This window comes from Pan paniscus, chromosome 20 (genome assembly GCF_029289425.2).
Source record: "Pan paniscus chromosome 20, NHGRI_mPanPan1-v2.0_pri, whole genome shotgun sequence".
Taxonomy (NCBI): domain Eukaryota; kingdom Metazoa; phylum Chordata; class Mammalia; order Primates; family Hominidae; genus Pan; species Pan paniscus.
Genome location: NC_073269.2, coordinates 4,927,780 through 4,942,570, shown reverse-complemented (window position 1 = coordinate 4,942,570; position 14,791 = coordinate 4,927,780). Strand labels below are relative to the sequence as shown.

Here is a 14,791-nt window from a genome sequence, read left to right as displayed (position 1 = left end):
CCCTGCGGGTCTCGGGCAATCACACGCGGCCAGGCTTGGCGCCAATGCGGTCGTTTATTGCGCGGAATGGGGGTGTGGGGGTTAATGGGGCGTGGGGGGGCCACGGTGGGGGCACTGCTGCCTCGGCTCGTCAGTACATTCATCACGGCGGCGGGACCCCAGCCTCCCCCCCGCGCCCTGCGCAGCCAGGCCTGCCCCTCGGTGCCAGTGCTGGAGGGAGCCGGGGTGCTGCTCCCCGAGGTCACCGCGGGACGCGCGCGGACGGGGGCCGGGCCGGTTATTGCATGAGCGCGATGGGGGCAGCGGGAAGCCGGCGGGCCAAGTATTGCACTTAAAAAACGATCCTCCTCGGACGGGGGCCACCTAGAGGGTAGGGGGCGGGCGGGGCTCCACAGCCGGCTCCTCTCAGCCACTGGGCCGCCCCGTCCCTGTCTTACAGCTGGGGGAACTGAGGCACCGAGGTGAAGGGAGCCCCCTCGCACGCGAGGCCGCCGCCGGGGGCAAGGGCGATGGGGGTGGGCGCGGGGCGATGAGGGGGGACGGCCGGGGGCGCGGAGAGGGCTGCCCCGCCGGCCTTGCCCGTCCGTCCAACTACGGCTACCTACGTCTCGTCTATGGCTTCTGGGCGGACTGGCGGCCGGGGCAGCGCAATGGCATGGCTTTGGTCTGGATGACGGCCCCGCCCCCGGCCCGCCTGGGCCCGCGGGGCGGTCGGCGAGGGTCACAAGTTGGACGAGAGGCGCGAGCGCGCGGAGTCCTGGGGGTCCAGGCCGCCGGCGGCGCCGGGTGAGGCCGAGTCCCTGCGGTCCGGGCTGGGCGCGGCGGCCCGGGCAGCGGGCGTGGGCCCCAAGCGCGGTGTGGAGCTGCTGGCGGGGCGTGTGGAGGCCGCGGGGCCGGGGGCGCCGTGAGGCAGCGAGGGCTGCGAGGCGGACAGTGGGCGCGAGGCGCGGCTCAGGCGGCGCGCGGGCAGGGCGGGCCCAGCAAGGGGGGCGGCGGGCAAGCCGCCGTAGGGCGAGGTCCGCGGTGCCCGGGGGCTGGCGGGCGCGCCCGGGGGGCTGGCGGGGGGCGGGGGCCCGGGTGAGGCGGCGGCAGGTGCGGGCCCCGGGGGCGGGCGGCGCACGAGGCGCGGCGAGCCGAGCGCCAGCGGCCCCACGAGCGGCCGCGCCACCTGCGGGCAAAAGCTCATGGCCACGGCCTGCTGCAGCGTGGCGATGGCCGAGGTGACCTGCGGCGGCGGCGGCGGCGGGAAGAGGCCCACGCGCTGACCCAGCTCGGCCTGCTGCACCATCTCGCGGTCGTACTTGACGATCTCCTGGATGATGGCGTTCTCCTGGTTGTTGAATACGCCCGAGTTGAGATCATGCTGCACCTTGTGCAGGAGGATGGAATTCTTCTTGCCTGCGGGAGAGGGGGCGTTAGCGTGTGCACAAGGAGCGCCTGCTGCGTACAGCGGGCACCGAGCACCTACCCTACACAGCGGGTGCGCACACAGTGCTTGCAGTGTAGAGCAAGCATGCATTTAGCACCTACTGTATACAATAAGCACACATGTAGCATCTCTGGCTTACAGTATGGATATTGAGTACCTGCCATATACAGGCTGAACACCTGCTATGCACAGCCAGCATGCATGAAGCACCTGCATACAGAAAGCAGGGCTTTTGTTTTGCTTTGTTTCTGAGACGGAGTCTTGCTCTGTCGCCAGGGCTGGAGTGCAGTGGCAGGATCTCGGCCCACTGCAAGGCCCACCTCCCGGGTTCACACCATTCTCCTGCCTCATCCTCCCGAGTAGCTGGGACTACAGGCGCCCACCACCACACCCGGCTAATTTTTTGTATTTTTTTTTTTTAGTAGAGACGGGGTTTCACCGTGTTAGCCAGGATGGTTTCAATCTCCTGACCTCGTGATCCACCCAGCTTGGCCTCCGAAAGTGCTGGGACTACAGGCGTGAGCCACCGCGCCTGGCAGCAAACAGGTATTTAATGCCTGCTGTGTACATGGAGCAGGTATCACTGTACACCAAGTATGCATGTGTACCATCTGTATATGCTGATTATGTAATGACTGCCTCCAGTGTGCCACAGGCATACCGAGAACACCTGCCTGTACACAGCCTGTGCTGAGCACCTGCTGTATACAGAAGTTATAACCTAAGCACCTGATACTCAGGAACAGGTTGCATACTCACTGTATAGAGCAAGTTGTGGAGAGCTTCCTACTGCACACTGGGGAGCTCCCTGACACCACCCCATCGCACCTGTCCTGCATTTCAGCCATGGTCTTCATTCCCATTCCCACGAACAGCAGCATGAGCCGCCCTCTCTCTGGCGCCTACATCCCGTCATCAGGGCTCTGCCCCTCCCTGCCCCAGAGACTGCCCTCCTGAGAGGCCAGGTCACCGTCTCCCTCCTGGACACGGCCCGCCTTGGCGGATACAATCTGACCAGGTCCTCCGCCCACCTAGAACCCTCCTTGGCCCCCTGATGCTCCCGATTTAGTCTAAACTCTCCCTGCCGCCCACTGGGCCCTGTGTGTCTGGCCTCCCCTTCTTCCCCACCCTCCTCCAGGCCTCCCTGGCTCTCTGGACTCTAGGCCTCCTTTCCACCTCAGGGCCTTGGGATGTGCTGTGTCCACTCCACGAACACATCTTCCCCTTTCCACATGGCATCCCTTACCCTGGTCTCCACTCTGCATTCCCAACTCAGGGAAGCCCACCGGCCCCACCTCCCCTGCTGGCACACAGCCCAGTCGTGTGTGATTTCATCACCAGTTCATAAGCCTCCCTGGGAGTCTGAGTGGGCCCCCGGGTCTGTCCCCTGCACCCCCAGCACACAGCAGGTGCTCACGGAGCATTCGGCAAAACCGCAAACACCCTGTGCATTCCCTCCCTTGGGAAACAGGCTGCCTCTGGCTGAAGGAGGACAATAGGTCAGAAAATCAGCCTCTAGACCCAAAGGGGTCCTAGGAGCAGCCAGCCGCTGCCCCTGCCCCAGCCACGCCCCTGCTGCCATGGCCACACTCCTGATGCCTTGGCCACGTCTCTGCCCCAACCGTGCCCCTGATGCCACAGCCACGCCCCTCCCCCTGCCACTGTCCAAGCCACTCTCCTGATGACTTGGCCATGCCCCTCCCCTGCCAGGGCACCCGCCACAGCCACGCCCCTCCCGCCCCGGCCACGCCCCCGGGCCGCTCACCGATGCGGTCCAGGCGGTCGATGGCCACCGTCTCGAAGGCGCGCCGCATCATGGGGTACTCCTCCAGCACCTCGTTGAAGTTGTCCACGCTCAGCGAATAGAGGCGGCAGTAGGTGTCGGCCCGCACGCTCGCCGTGCGGCGGCCCCGGGTGAGCAGGCAGATCTCTGCACGTGGCGCGCAGGGGGGGTTGCTGGACGAGGCGGGCACCGCGGCCCTCCCCGCCCAGGCACACTGCCCGGCCTCTGCACCTTGGCCAGCGTGGGCGCTTCCCACCCAGGCTCTCCCTGGTGCCAGCCCCAGCCCCAGCCCCAGCCCCAGCCCAACCCCAACCCCAACCCCAGCCCCAGCCCCAGCCCCAGCCCCAGCCCCAGCCCCCTGGCTCTGCACACCGCGGGGGTCGTGTGCCCCCTCCCCCTCCAGGCGCGCTCCCCCTCAAGCTCACCCCCGAAGTACGAGCCATCGGACAGCTTCATCTCCTTGTTGCCCTTAGTGAGCACGCTGACCACGCCGTGCTGGATGAAGTACATCTTCTTCCCGATGGTGCCTTCGCGGATGATGTAGTCACCCGGCTGGAAGACCTCGAACTTGAGCTTGGTCAGCATGGCCGTGACGAAGTTGGGGTCGGCATTGGCGAACAGCGGCATGGAGGCCACCAGCTTCCGGCAGTTGAAGTTGACGATCTCCTGCAGGGGGGAGGCAGGGCTGGGTCCGCTGCGGACCCCACTCCCGCTTCCCCCTCGCCCTGCCTCTGGGACCGGCTCACCTCTCGGACCCCAATTTCCTTGTCTGAGAGACGGGCTCAGCCCCATAGCCGGACCGAGCTGCTGCCGCCAAGGACGGGAGACAGAACGCTCAGTGCCCCTTCGCTGTTTGACACCGTATTGGCGACATCTGCCAATACAGTCGGACCAGGAGGGGCAGCTGTAGACAAGAGCAGTGGAAAGGAGGCCGGGTGCGGGGGGCTCACGCGTGTGATCTCAGCATTTTCGGAGGCCGAGGCGGGAGGATCGCTTGAGCCCAGGAGTTCTAGACCAGCCTGGGCAACACAGTAAGACCCCCATCTCTACCGAAAAAAAAAAAAAAACCAGCCAGGCGTGGTGGTGCAGGAAGTCGAGGCTGCAGTGAGCTGTGATCCCCACACCACTGCCCTCCAGCCTGAGCGCAGAACAAGACCCTGACTCAAAAAAAAAAAAAAGAAAATGGGGGAAAAAAAAGGCCGGGCGTGGTGGCTCACACCTGTAATCCCAGCACTCTGGGAGGCCAAGGTGGGTGGATCGCCTGAGGTCAGGAGTTCGAGACCAACCTGGCCAACATGGTGAAACCCCATCTCTACTAAAATTACAAAAAATTAGCTGGGTATGGTGGCGGTTGCCTGTAATCCCAGCTACTCGGGAGGCTGAGGCACGAGTCTCTTGAACCCGGGAGGAGGAGGTTACAGTGAACCAAGATCACACAACTGCACTGGAGCCCGGGTGACAGAGCGAGACTCCATCTCACACACACACACACACACACACACAACCAGTGGAAAGCTACATTTGGTCAGACTATCAGGTGATTTTTGAAAAATCAACATGAAAACCAAGGGCCTGGAGATGAATCAATGGTGTGGGAAGTCAGGGCAATTCCCCTTAGCAAAGGCAGCTTCTAAGGACGGCAGGAACGTTCCAGCTTCGTTCTGCGTGGTGGTTACACCACGTTCACTTTAGGGACCAGCTATCGAGCTGTGCCCTTATGACCTGGGGCACTTTTTGGTACTTTTTTTTTTTTTTTTGAGACGGAGTCTCGCTGTTGTCCAGGCTGGAGTGCAGTGGCACAATCTCGGCTCACTGCAACCGCCGCCTCCTGGGTTCAAGCGATTCTCCTGTCTCAGCCTCCCGAGTAGCTGGGATTACAGGCGCCCACCACCACGCCCGGCTAATTTTGTATTTTTAGTGGAGACGGGGCTTCACCATGTTGGCCAGGCTGGTCTTGAACTCCTGACCTCAGGTGATCTGCCCGCCTCGGCCTCTGAAAGTGCTAGGATTACAGGTGTGAGCCACCATGCCTGGCCATATGTGGGTTTAAAGATTTGACTTTGCAACTCCTAAACACCTAAATAATGACTAAGTAGCGTGGGTTGCCAGGGGCTGGGGACGGGGAGTGAGCTGGTGACTAACAGCCCAGGTCTCCTTCTGGGCCCATGAGAATGTTCTGGAGTGAGGCTGTGGTATCGGGTGCAGCACTCTGTTAATACTAAAAGCCACCGCATTTTATGCATTTTGTGGTCTGAGTGTTATATCTCTACAAATGAATGAATGGAAACCGTAGTCATCAAATGCAATTAAACATTCTCGGTGAAGCGAACCGCAGTGTGTGCCTCCTGGGAGCAACGGGTGTACACGCCCCCCCCCAGAAGCATTCCCGGGGCCCGAGGTCCCTAGTGTCAGGCCCGTCCTGCCCGCCTCCTCGCCCAGCTCCTCCAGCCCCTCCTCGGGGCCTCTGCCCGAGCCAGGTGCTACACCGGGGACACCCTGCCTGGCTCACACGCGGCCTTGCTGATGTCGCCTCCCTGTCCTCGTCCCTCCCCGCTTCCCAGAGCTGCTCTCTGCCGCCTGCGTGATCACAGCCGCCATCCCTAGGCCCTGCTTCCTGAGGGTGGGACCTTCAAGCACACGGCAGGGCACGCAGTTGGCGCTCAATAACTGTTTGATGTGTGTTGTGGGTTGAACTACATCTCCCAGAAAGACAGGCTGACGTCCTGACCCCCAGTTCCTGTGAATAGGACCTTATGTGGAAACAGGGTCTCTGCAGACATGGCCCAGTTAAGGGGAGGCCACGAGGAACCGGGTGGGCCCTGATCCAACGACGGATGAATTTACAAGAAGAGACAGAGACACACAGGGGAGAAGGCTGTGAGCAGATGGAGGCAGAGATCAGGGAGATCAATCTGCAAGCCGAGGGCGCCTGGAGCCTCAGACGCCGGAAGAGGCAGGAAGGATCCTCTCCAGGGGCTCCGGGGGGGTAGCACGGCCCGGCCTACGCCTTGATGTTGGGCTTCCGGCCTCCAGGACGGTGGGAGGCCGAATCTCTGCTGTTCAAGCCACTCAGCCTGTGGGTATTTGTTCCCGCAACCCCGGGAAACTTGCCCAGGGTCACTCAGGCTACCGGAACAGAGCTGGGAGTTAAACCCACTCCAATCAGCCTCAGTGCCCCCAGGGCCTGGTGCTCAGCGGGGCTCTGCAGCTCCTCCCTCCTCACCCCCTGCCCTGCTTCTGCCCCGCCCTGTCGGGTACAGACCCAGGCAGTTCTGCTAAGGGGGCAGCGGGAAGCAAGGCGGGGGTGGCGGGGGTCCTGGGGGTGCAGAGGCTCACGGGGCGGGGAGGGGAGGGTGTGTAAGCAGGTCTAGCTCGAGTCCCTCCTGCTGCAGCCAAGGCACCTCGCCTCCCTCAGGGACCGGCTCCTGGGCTCCAGGAGAGGGAGGCCGGCCCTGTGCCCGACGCTGCCTCCCGCCCGCCCAGCGCCCTCCTCACCTCCCGCAGGGGCCCGTTGAGCTCGCCCAGGATGCTGTCCTCGTCGAACATCTTGCCCTGGTAACGGTGCTCATAGTAGTCGTGGATCTTCTGGCGGAAGTCAGCTGGCAGCTTGTGGAAGGACATGTACTGCTCCACCTGCTTGTACTGTGGGGAGGAGGCGAGGCCGGGTCAGACACTGCTCCCGGCCTGCAGCGGGCACACGGGCACCTGCTTGTACTGTGGGGAGGCGAGGCTGGGTCAGACACCGCCCCCAGCCTGCAGCGGGCACAGGGGCACCTGCTTGTACTGTGGGGAGGCGAGGCTGGGTGAGACACCGCCCCCGGCCTGCAGCGGGCACACGGGCACCTGCTTGTGGGTCAGACAGCCCCCCAGCCTGTGGCGGGGAGATAGGCCTTCACACCTGCTTGTACGTGGGGGGTCAGGGCTGGGTCAGACACAGCCCCCGCCCACAGCGGGGAGACAGGCCTCCGCCACACACAGGGGCCGCCAGATTCAACAAGAGCAAATAAACATGCTTCTATTTAAATCAGAGTTGAATTCGTTTCAATGATAAATTCCACTTTTTTTTTCTGAGACACTGTCTCGCTCTGTGGCCCAGGCTGGAGTGCAGTGGTGCAATCACAGGTCACTGCAGCCTCCGCCTCTGGGCTCAAGCAATCCTCCCACCTCAGCCTCCTGAGTAGCAGGGACTGCAGGTGTGCACCACCACGCCTGGCTGATTCTTTTATTTTTTGTGGAGATGAGGTCTCGCCATATTGCACAGGCTGGTCTTGAACTCCTGGGTTCAGGGATCCTCCCACCTCGGCCTCCTGAGTAGTGGGGATTACAGGTGTGCACCACCCTACCCTGCTAATTTTTTAATTTTTTGTAGCGATGAGGTCTCGCCGTGTTGCTCAGGCTGGTCTTAAACTCCTGACCTCAGGCGATCGGCCTGTCTCAGCCTCCCAGAGTGCCGGGATTACAGGCAGGAGCCACTGCACCAGGCCGGATGCCCTGAACTTTATCTAGCAACCCCACCCCTGAGGAATGGGTGGGCACCTGACTCTATGAGGAGAGGCCCCAGGTACCCTGACACACAGGACCCCCTTCCCAGGGCCTCCAACCCTGCGGGGGCCTGGCCCCTCCCTGATGATCTTTCCAGAAACCATCGGGTCAGCCCCTCCTGAGCAGGGAAGGGAGCATGGGTGCCGGGCAGGGGTGCCAGGCCCTGCTGTCCCCAGGACGGTGCCCCCCGGCAGCTCCAGCCTCACTTCCGCCCCAGCCCCGCCCGGCCACAGCTGCCCTGAGCTCAGCGGAACCCGTGATGGCGGGCGGGTGGTGGCACCAGCTTATGTTTGGGTGTGAGGCCCGCGGCTTCCGGACAGCAGGGCGCCTGGCACGGGGCCCAGCTGACCCAGCCAGCCACTGCTTGGGGCGCGGGAGAGGGGGGCACTTGGCTCCCAGCCAGGACCAGCCAGCCGCCTAACAGGGGGAAACTGAGGCACAGAGTGGTGCATGAGGCCCAACTCCAGGGGCTGCCAATGGGGCCAATCCTAATCTCCCTCCACCCCTCCCAGCTCCCCCGTGTCCCCTCCACTGCCAAGCCTAGGATTAACCCAATGGACGCTGCAGGCCAGAGGCTGCATCTGAGCAGTGGGGCAGCCTTGCTCTCCCTGAAGCCTGGCCCTGACTGCCAGCCACCGGCGTGTCCTGAAGCAACCCCAGGCCTCTCAGACCCCACCAGGCCCTTCCCCAACCCAGCCCCATCCTGAGCCGGCCTAGAGACCCCCAGGTGGGCCCAGCCTCCTGGCAATGCCCCTTCAGCCCGGGGGCTTCCCGATGTCCAAAGACTGACCCTGTCCTGCCCTGATCCCAACTCAGCCCCTTCCTGCCCAGCCTGCATCCCCTCCCCAGCCCCCGCCCCACGTCCATCTCCAGGCTCTGGACCTCCCTCCCTGTCACAGGGCTAGAGAACCTCTCACCGCCGGCCGTTCCTCCTCCTAATCACAGCCACAGACCCCCAGGGTCCCCTGCTCCCCATCACGCGGTCTCTGCCCTGAGCACGCCACTTGGAGCTGAGTGGAGGGCTGAGTCTGCCTCTCCCCTCAGACCCCGGGGCCGGGCCCGCCCCTCCCCTCAGACCCCGGGACAAGGACTACCTCCGCCCTCAGACCCCAGGGCAAGGCCTCCCTCCCGCCTCAGACCCCAGGACCGGGCCTGCCTCCCTCCATCAGACCCCAGGGCCTGGCCTGACTCTCTCTCAGACCCCAGATCCAGGCCCGCCTCCCCCATCAGAACCCAGGCCGGGGCCCGCCTCCCTCAGACCTTCTCCTGGTACTGGCGCCGCGAGGAGTCCAGCGACTGGATGAGGGCAGTGGCGTGGCCGATGAACATGGCGTAGCAGGTGGCGCCCACAATCATGCTGAGCATGGTCAGCCAGATGTCCGTCATGCTCTCGGGCGCCTGCCGGCCGTACCCGATGCACAGCATGTGGCTCATGGCCTTGAAGAGTGCGAAGGAGTACAGTTCGCTCCACGAGTGGTTCTGCAAGGCCAGCAGGAGGGGCGGTGGTGGGCAGGTGCTCACGCCCCGGGAGCCCTCGGTCCTCAAGGGCCCAGCGCCCACCCTCCCCCAAGCACTGGAGGTGGTGAGCTCCCCATGTTCAGAGGTAACCAAGAGAAACGGAGACCCAGGTAGATGACATGGTTTGCACACTTGTCACAGTGAGTCGGCAGGAGGGCCAGGGCTGATTCTACCTGCCCGCTTCACTCCTGGGGAAACTGAGACCCCAAGGGCGAAAGTCTGGGTCCCGCCTTTTGCGGCCTCTGAGATCAGAGCATCTGTGAGGTCAAGAGGGGGCAAAAGTTCCAGGGAGCATCTGGGCCAGAGCAGAGGGGCAGGGCAGGCAGACACCAGGCCGGCCCAGGAGGTCCTGCCGCACCAAGTCCTCAGCTGACCCAGCCGGGAAAGGGGGGCCGCGGGGCTCTGTTCAGGAAATGGGACCACATGTGCGGGTGGCAGCCAGACAATGGGCTGCCTCAGCCTGGGCAGCTGTGCCAGGCTCTGGGGAGGGGCACTGGCGGGTCTTCCCTCTGTAGCTCCTGACCCCATCAATGCCCACCTGCTCTGTGTCCAAACCAAACACATCCCAAGTCCCATATGCGGCTGGACGCTGGGGCACAGCACTCCCCAGGCAGGGACAAAGGCTCACTGGCCACTAATCTGACTGTAGCGGCCGAGGGCTCCCATAACTAACCCTTCTTAACAGTCAGCACATCTCAGCTAGGAAGCAAGGGGTATCTGGGACCTAACTTCATTTATTATTCCTTCTTTTTTGACGGAGTTTCGCTCTTGTTGCCCAGGCTGGAGTGCAGTGGCACGATCTTGGCTCACGGCAACCTCCGCTCCCGGGTTCAAGCGATTCTCCTGCCTTGGCCTCTCAAGTAGCTGGGATTACAGGCATGTGCCACCACGCCAAGCTAGTTTTGTATTTTTAGTAGAGACGGGGTTTCTCCATGTTGGTCAGGCTGGTCTCAAACTCCTGACCTCAGGTGATCAGCCCGCCTCGGCTTCCCAAAGTGCTGGGATTACAGGCGTAAGCCACCGCGCCTGGCCTATTCCTTTTGCTTTTACTTATTTTTATTTATTTTTTTGAGACAAAGTCTGGCTCTGTTGCCCAGGCTGGAGTGCAATGGTGTGATCTCAGCTCACTGCAACCTCTGCTCCCGGGTTCAAGTGATTCTCCTGCCTCAGCCTCTACAGTAGCTGGAATTACAGGTGCATGCCACCACACCTGGCTAATTTTTTATTTTTAGTAGAGACGGGGTTTCAGCATGTTGGTCAGGCTGGTCTCAAACTCCTGACCTCAGGTGATCCACCTGCCTCAGCCTCCCAAAGTGCTGGGATTACAGGCATGAGCAGCCATGCCTGGCCCATTTATTATTTCTTTGGCATGGTGATACCACTTTCCCATTTCAGGGCCATGTTGTAAATTTTTCTTTAGTTGTTAGAGATCAGGTTTTGCTCTGTGGCCCAGGCTGGAGTGCAGTGGTGCAATCATGGCTCACTGCAGCCTCAACTTCTGGGCTCAAGGGATCCAACCAGGCCGGGCGCGGTGGCTCACGCCTGTAATCCCAACACTTTGGGAGGCCGAGGCAGGCGGATCACCTGAGGTCAGGAGTTCGAGACCAGCCTGACCAACATGGCGAGACCCCCGTCTCTACTAAAAGTACGAAAATTATCCAGGTGTGGTGGCGGGCGCCTGTAGTCCCAGCTACTCGGGAGGCTGAGGCGAGAGAATCCCTTGAACCCTGGGAGGTGGGGTTTGCGGTAAGCCGAGGTCATGCCACTGCACTCCAGCCTGGGCGACAGAGTGAAACTCAGTCTCAAAAAAAAATAAGTAAATAAAATAATAATAATTAATGTGGGTTAATTAAAAGGGAAATCCATTGGAAAAAGCGCTAAGCAGATGTCTGGGTGACAGGCCTCATCATAACCACACTCAGCTTCTCTCCACGGACAATCCCAGGCCTGAAAGGTTCCAAGTGGCTGTTTCAGACCCCAGGACATTAAGGGGCCAGTGCCGGGGCTGCAGTCCTGGGTCCCCCTCTGTAAAGAGGCCTGAGTCCTCCCCTGTGTAAGGGGGGTCTTGTCCCCACCTCTGAAGGGCCTGTGTCTCTCCCTCTGTAAGGCAGCCTGGGTACCCCCTCTGTAAGGGGGATAAGGGGGCCTGGGTCCCCACCTCTGTAAGGCCTGAGTCCTCCCCTCCATAAGGGGGCGCCTGGGTCCCCACCTCTGAAAGGCTTGGGTTCAAGCCTCTGTAAGCAGGATAAGGGGGCCTGGGTCCCCCCTCTGTATGGGAGCCTGCGTCTCCCCCTCTGTCAGGGGCCTGCGACCCCCTCCGTCAGGGCCCGCGGCGCTCACCACCATGCCATTGATGGACACCCAGCAGTTGCGCGGGAAGTCCTGCAGCATGGGCACCAGGAACTGCAGGCAGCCGTCCCAGTGGCAGAGCAGCAGCATCATGCTGATGAGATTGCAGATCCTCATCACCGCGCTGGCCAGGTCATAGGTCATGTGGAAGATCTGCAGGAAGGCGCCGTGAGCCCACCCTACCCGCTGCCCCCCCGGCCCCCACCTTCAGAGCCCCTGCCCCGTGCGCCCCCACTGCGGGAGCTCCTGGCCCCCTCCCCCAAATCCAAGGCCCCGCACAGGACCCCCGCCCCACCCTGCAGCCCTGCCCCGGGACCCCTGCCCCCCAAATCCACAGCCCCCACCACAGGACCCCCACACCACTCCACAGCCCCCGCTCCAGGACTCCCACCCAAATCCATGGCCCCCCTCCAGGACCCCTGCCCCACCCTGCAGCCCTGCCCCAGGACCCCTGCCCTCCAAACCCACAGCCCCCACCCCAGGACCCCCGCCCACATCTACAGCCTTCACTGCAGGACCCCCCCCAAATCCACAGCCCCCGCCCTAGGACACCCCCCAAATCCACAGCTCCCCACCCCTGATGTCTGACACGGCCCCAGCACAACCATCATTGTCCCACCCTTGCTGCTTGATCCCGCCCAGCACAACCCTCATATTCCCACCCCTGATGTCCGGCCCTGCCCCAGCAAAACCCTCATTGCCCCGCCCCTGCTGCCTGACCCCGCCCAGCAACACCCTCGTAGCCCCGCCCCTGCTACCTTGACCCCAGCCTAGCACAACCCTCATAGTCCCGCCCTTGCTGCTTGATCCCACCCAGCAAAACCCTCATATCACCACCCCTGATGTTTGACCCCACCCCAGCAAAACCCACAGCCCCGCCCCTGCTGCTTGATCCCGCCCCAGCACAACCCTCATAGCCCCGCCCCTGCTGCCTGACCCCGCCCAGCAACACCCTCATAGCCCCGCCCCTGCTGCTTGATCCCACCCCAGCACAACCCTCATAGCCCCGCCCCTGGTGCCTTGACCCCGCCCAGCACAACCCTCATAGCCCCCCCCATACCAGACCACTCCCCCCAGCACAACCCTCATATCCCTGCCCCTGATGCCTTGACCCTGCCCAGCACCCTCACAGCCCTGCCCCTGCTCCTTGACCCCACCCAGATATCATGGCCCCACCCCTGCTGCTTGACTCTACCCCAGCAGCATCATAGCCCTGCCCCTGCTGCCTCGACCCTGCTCAGCAACCTGATAGCCCCACCCCTGCTGTCTTGGCTCTACCACTGCACCATTGTAGCTCCACCACAGCACCCTCACAGCCCTGCCCCTGCACCCTCATAGCCCCACCCCTGGGGCCTTGACCCCACCCAGATCTCTTAGAGCCCCACCCCTGGGGCCTTGACCCCACCCAGATCTCATAGCCCCACCCCTGGGGCCTTGACCCCACCCAGATCTCATAGCCCCACCCCTGGGGCCTTGACCCCACCCAGATCTCATAGCCCCACCCCTGGGGCCTTGACCCCACCCAGATCTCATAGCCCCACCCCTGGGGCCTTGACCCCACCCAGATCTCATAGCCCCACCCCTGGGGCCTTGACCCCACCCAGATCTCATAGCCCCACCCCTGGGGCCTTGACCCCACCCAGATCTCATAGCCCCACCCCTGGGGCCTTGACCCCACCCAGATCTCATAGCCCCACCCCTGGGGCCTTGACCCCACCCAGATCTCATAGCCCCACCCCTGCTGCCTTGGCCCCACCCATGCATCATTGTAGCCCCACCCCAGCACCCTCATAGCCCCGCCCCTGCTGCCTTGACCCCGCCTAAGCACCTTCATAGCCCCGCCCCTGCTGCCTTGACCCCGCCCTCCGCCCCACCTCACCTCCTCCCACTGATGGATGTAGCGGATCAGGCGCGAGAGGCGCAGCAGCCGCAGGAGGCTGAGGATCTTGGTGAAGCGCACGATGCGCAGGGCGCGTGCCGTCTTGTAGACCTCGGAGTCAATGCCCTTCTCCACGATAAGGAAGATGTAGTCCACGGGGATGGAGGACACGAAGTCCACCACGAACCACGTGCGCAGGTACTTCTTCTTGATCTTCTCGGGGTCCAGGATGATCTCCGTGTTGTCCTCGATCACAATGCCGGTGCGGAAGTTCAACACCAGGTCCATGAGGAAGAAGGTGTCCGAGACCACGTTGAACACGATCCACGGGGCGGTGGTCTCGTCCTTGAAGAAGGTGATGCCCACTGGGATGATGATGAGGTTTCCCACCATGAACAGCAGCATGGTGAAGTCCCAGTAGAACCTGGGGGCGAGGGTGCCCACACCTCAGGCCGGTGCCTCCCCCGGGCACCTGCGGGACCAGCCCCGGGCCCTCTTCCCTGTGGGGCGAGGGGCACCCACACCTCAGGCTGGTGCCTTCCCCCAGGCACCTATGGGACCAGCCCCAGGCATTCCTCCCTGGGGGGCAAGGGTGCCCACACCTCAGGCCGGTGCCTTCCCCCCAGGCACCTATGGGACCAGCCCCGGGCATTCCTCCCTGGGGGACGAGGGTGCCCACACCTCAGGCCGGTGCCTCCCCCGGGCACCTGCGGGACCAGCCCCGGGCCCTCTTCCCTGTGGGGCGAGGGGCACCCACACCTCAGGCTGGTGCCTTCCCCCAGGCACCTATGGGACCAGCCCCGGGCATTCCTCCCTGGGGGGCGAGGGTGCCCACAGCTCAGGCCGGTGCCTTCCCCCCAGGCGCCTGCAAGACAAGCCCTGGGCACTCCTCCCTCGGGACCAGGCTCCCACCCCAGGAAGGCCACCCAGCCCCGAGGGAGCCCAACGCCCACTGTGCTGCCCTAGCCCAGGTCCCTTCCTCAGGCCCAGCTTTGACCCCGTGTCCTTGAAGATGCAGGAGACCTCACAAGGCCCAAGAGGTGGCTCAAAATAGATTAAGTGCTTCACATGACCAGAGAGGGACAATGTGCCTGGCACAAGGTTGGCGTTAAAAAATAGTCAGGACAGGACAGCGGAGGAGCAGAGAGGAGCCGGGGTGCAGAGGGGCACTGGGAAGCAGCAGGGCGAGGCAGGGCGGCCCGCACAGGGAGAGCGAAGGCGGGAAGCCAGTGTGGGAAATGAACCGTGCTCAGCTCACGCCGGGAGGTGAGGGCCCCAGATGCCTTACTGA

The 14,791-nt window shown here is 63.0% G+C and overlaps 1 protein-coding gene across 1 annotated transcript in view; it reads right to left on the bottom strand.

The window, feature by feature from the left end:
• Nucleotides 1–35: 35 nt before the first annotated feature.
• Nucleotides 36–14,791, bottom strand: part of HCN2 (hyperpolarization activated cyclic nucleotide gated potassium and sodium channel 2) — a 28,233-nt gene continuing 13,477 nt past the window's right edge. Inside the window, exons 2-8 of the mRNA XM_055104317.3 lie at nt 13,501–13,924; nt 11,613–11,774; nt 9,015–9,233; nt 6,708–6,854; nt 3,638–3,878; nt 3,195–3,359; nt 36–1,398 (exon numbers count right to left, since the gene is read on the bottom strand). Of these exons, the coding sequence (XP_054960292.2) occupies nt 722–1,398; nt 3,195–3,359; nt 3,638–3,878; nt 6,708–6,854; nt 9,015–9,233; nt 11,613–11,774; nt 13,501–13,924 (2,035 nt within the window). The 3' untranslated portion in view covers nt 36–721. The remainder of the gene's footprint in view (nt 1,399–3,194; nt 3,360–3,637; nt 3,879–6,707; nt 6,855–9,014; nt 9,234–11,612; nt 11,775–13,500; nt 13,925–14,791) is intronic.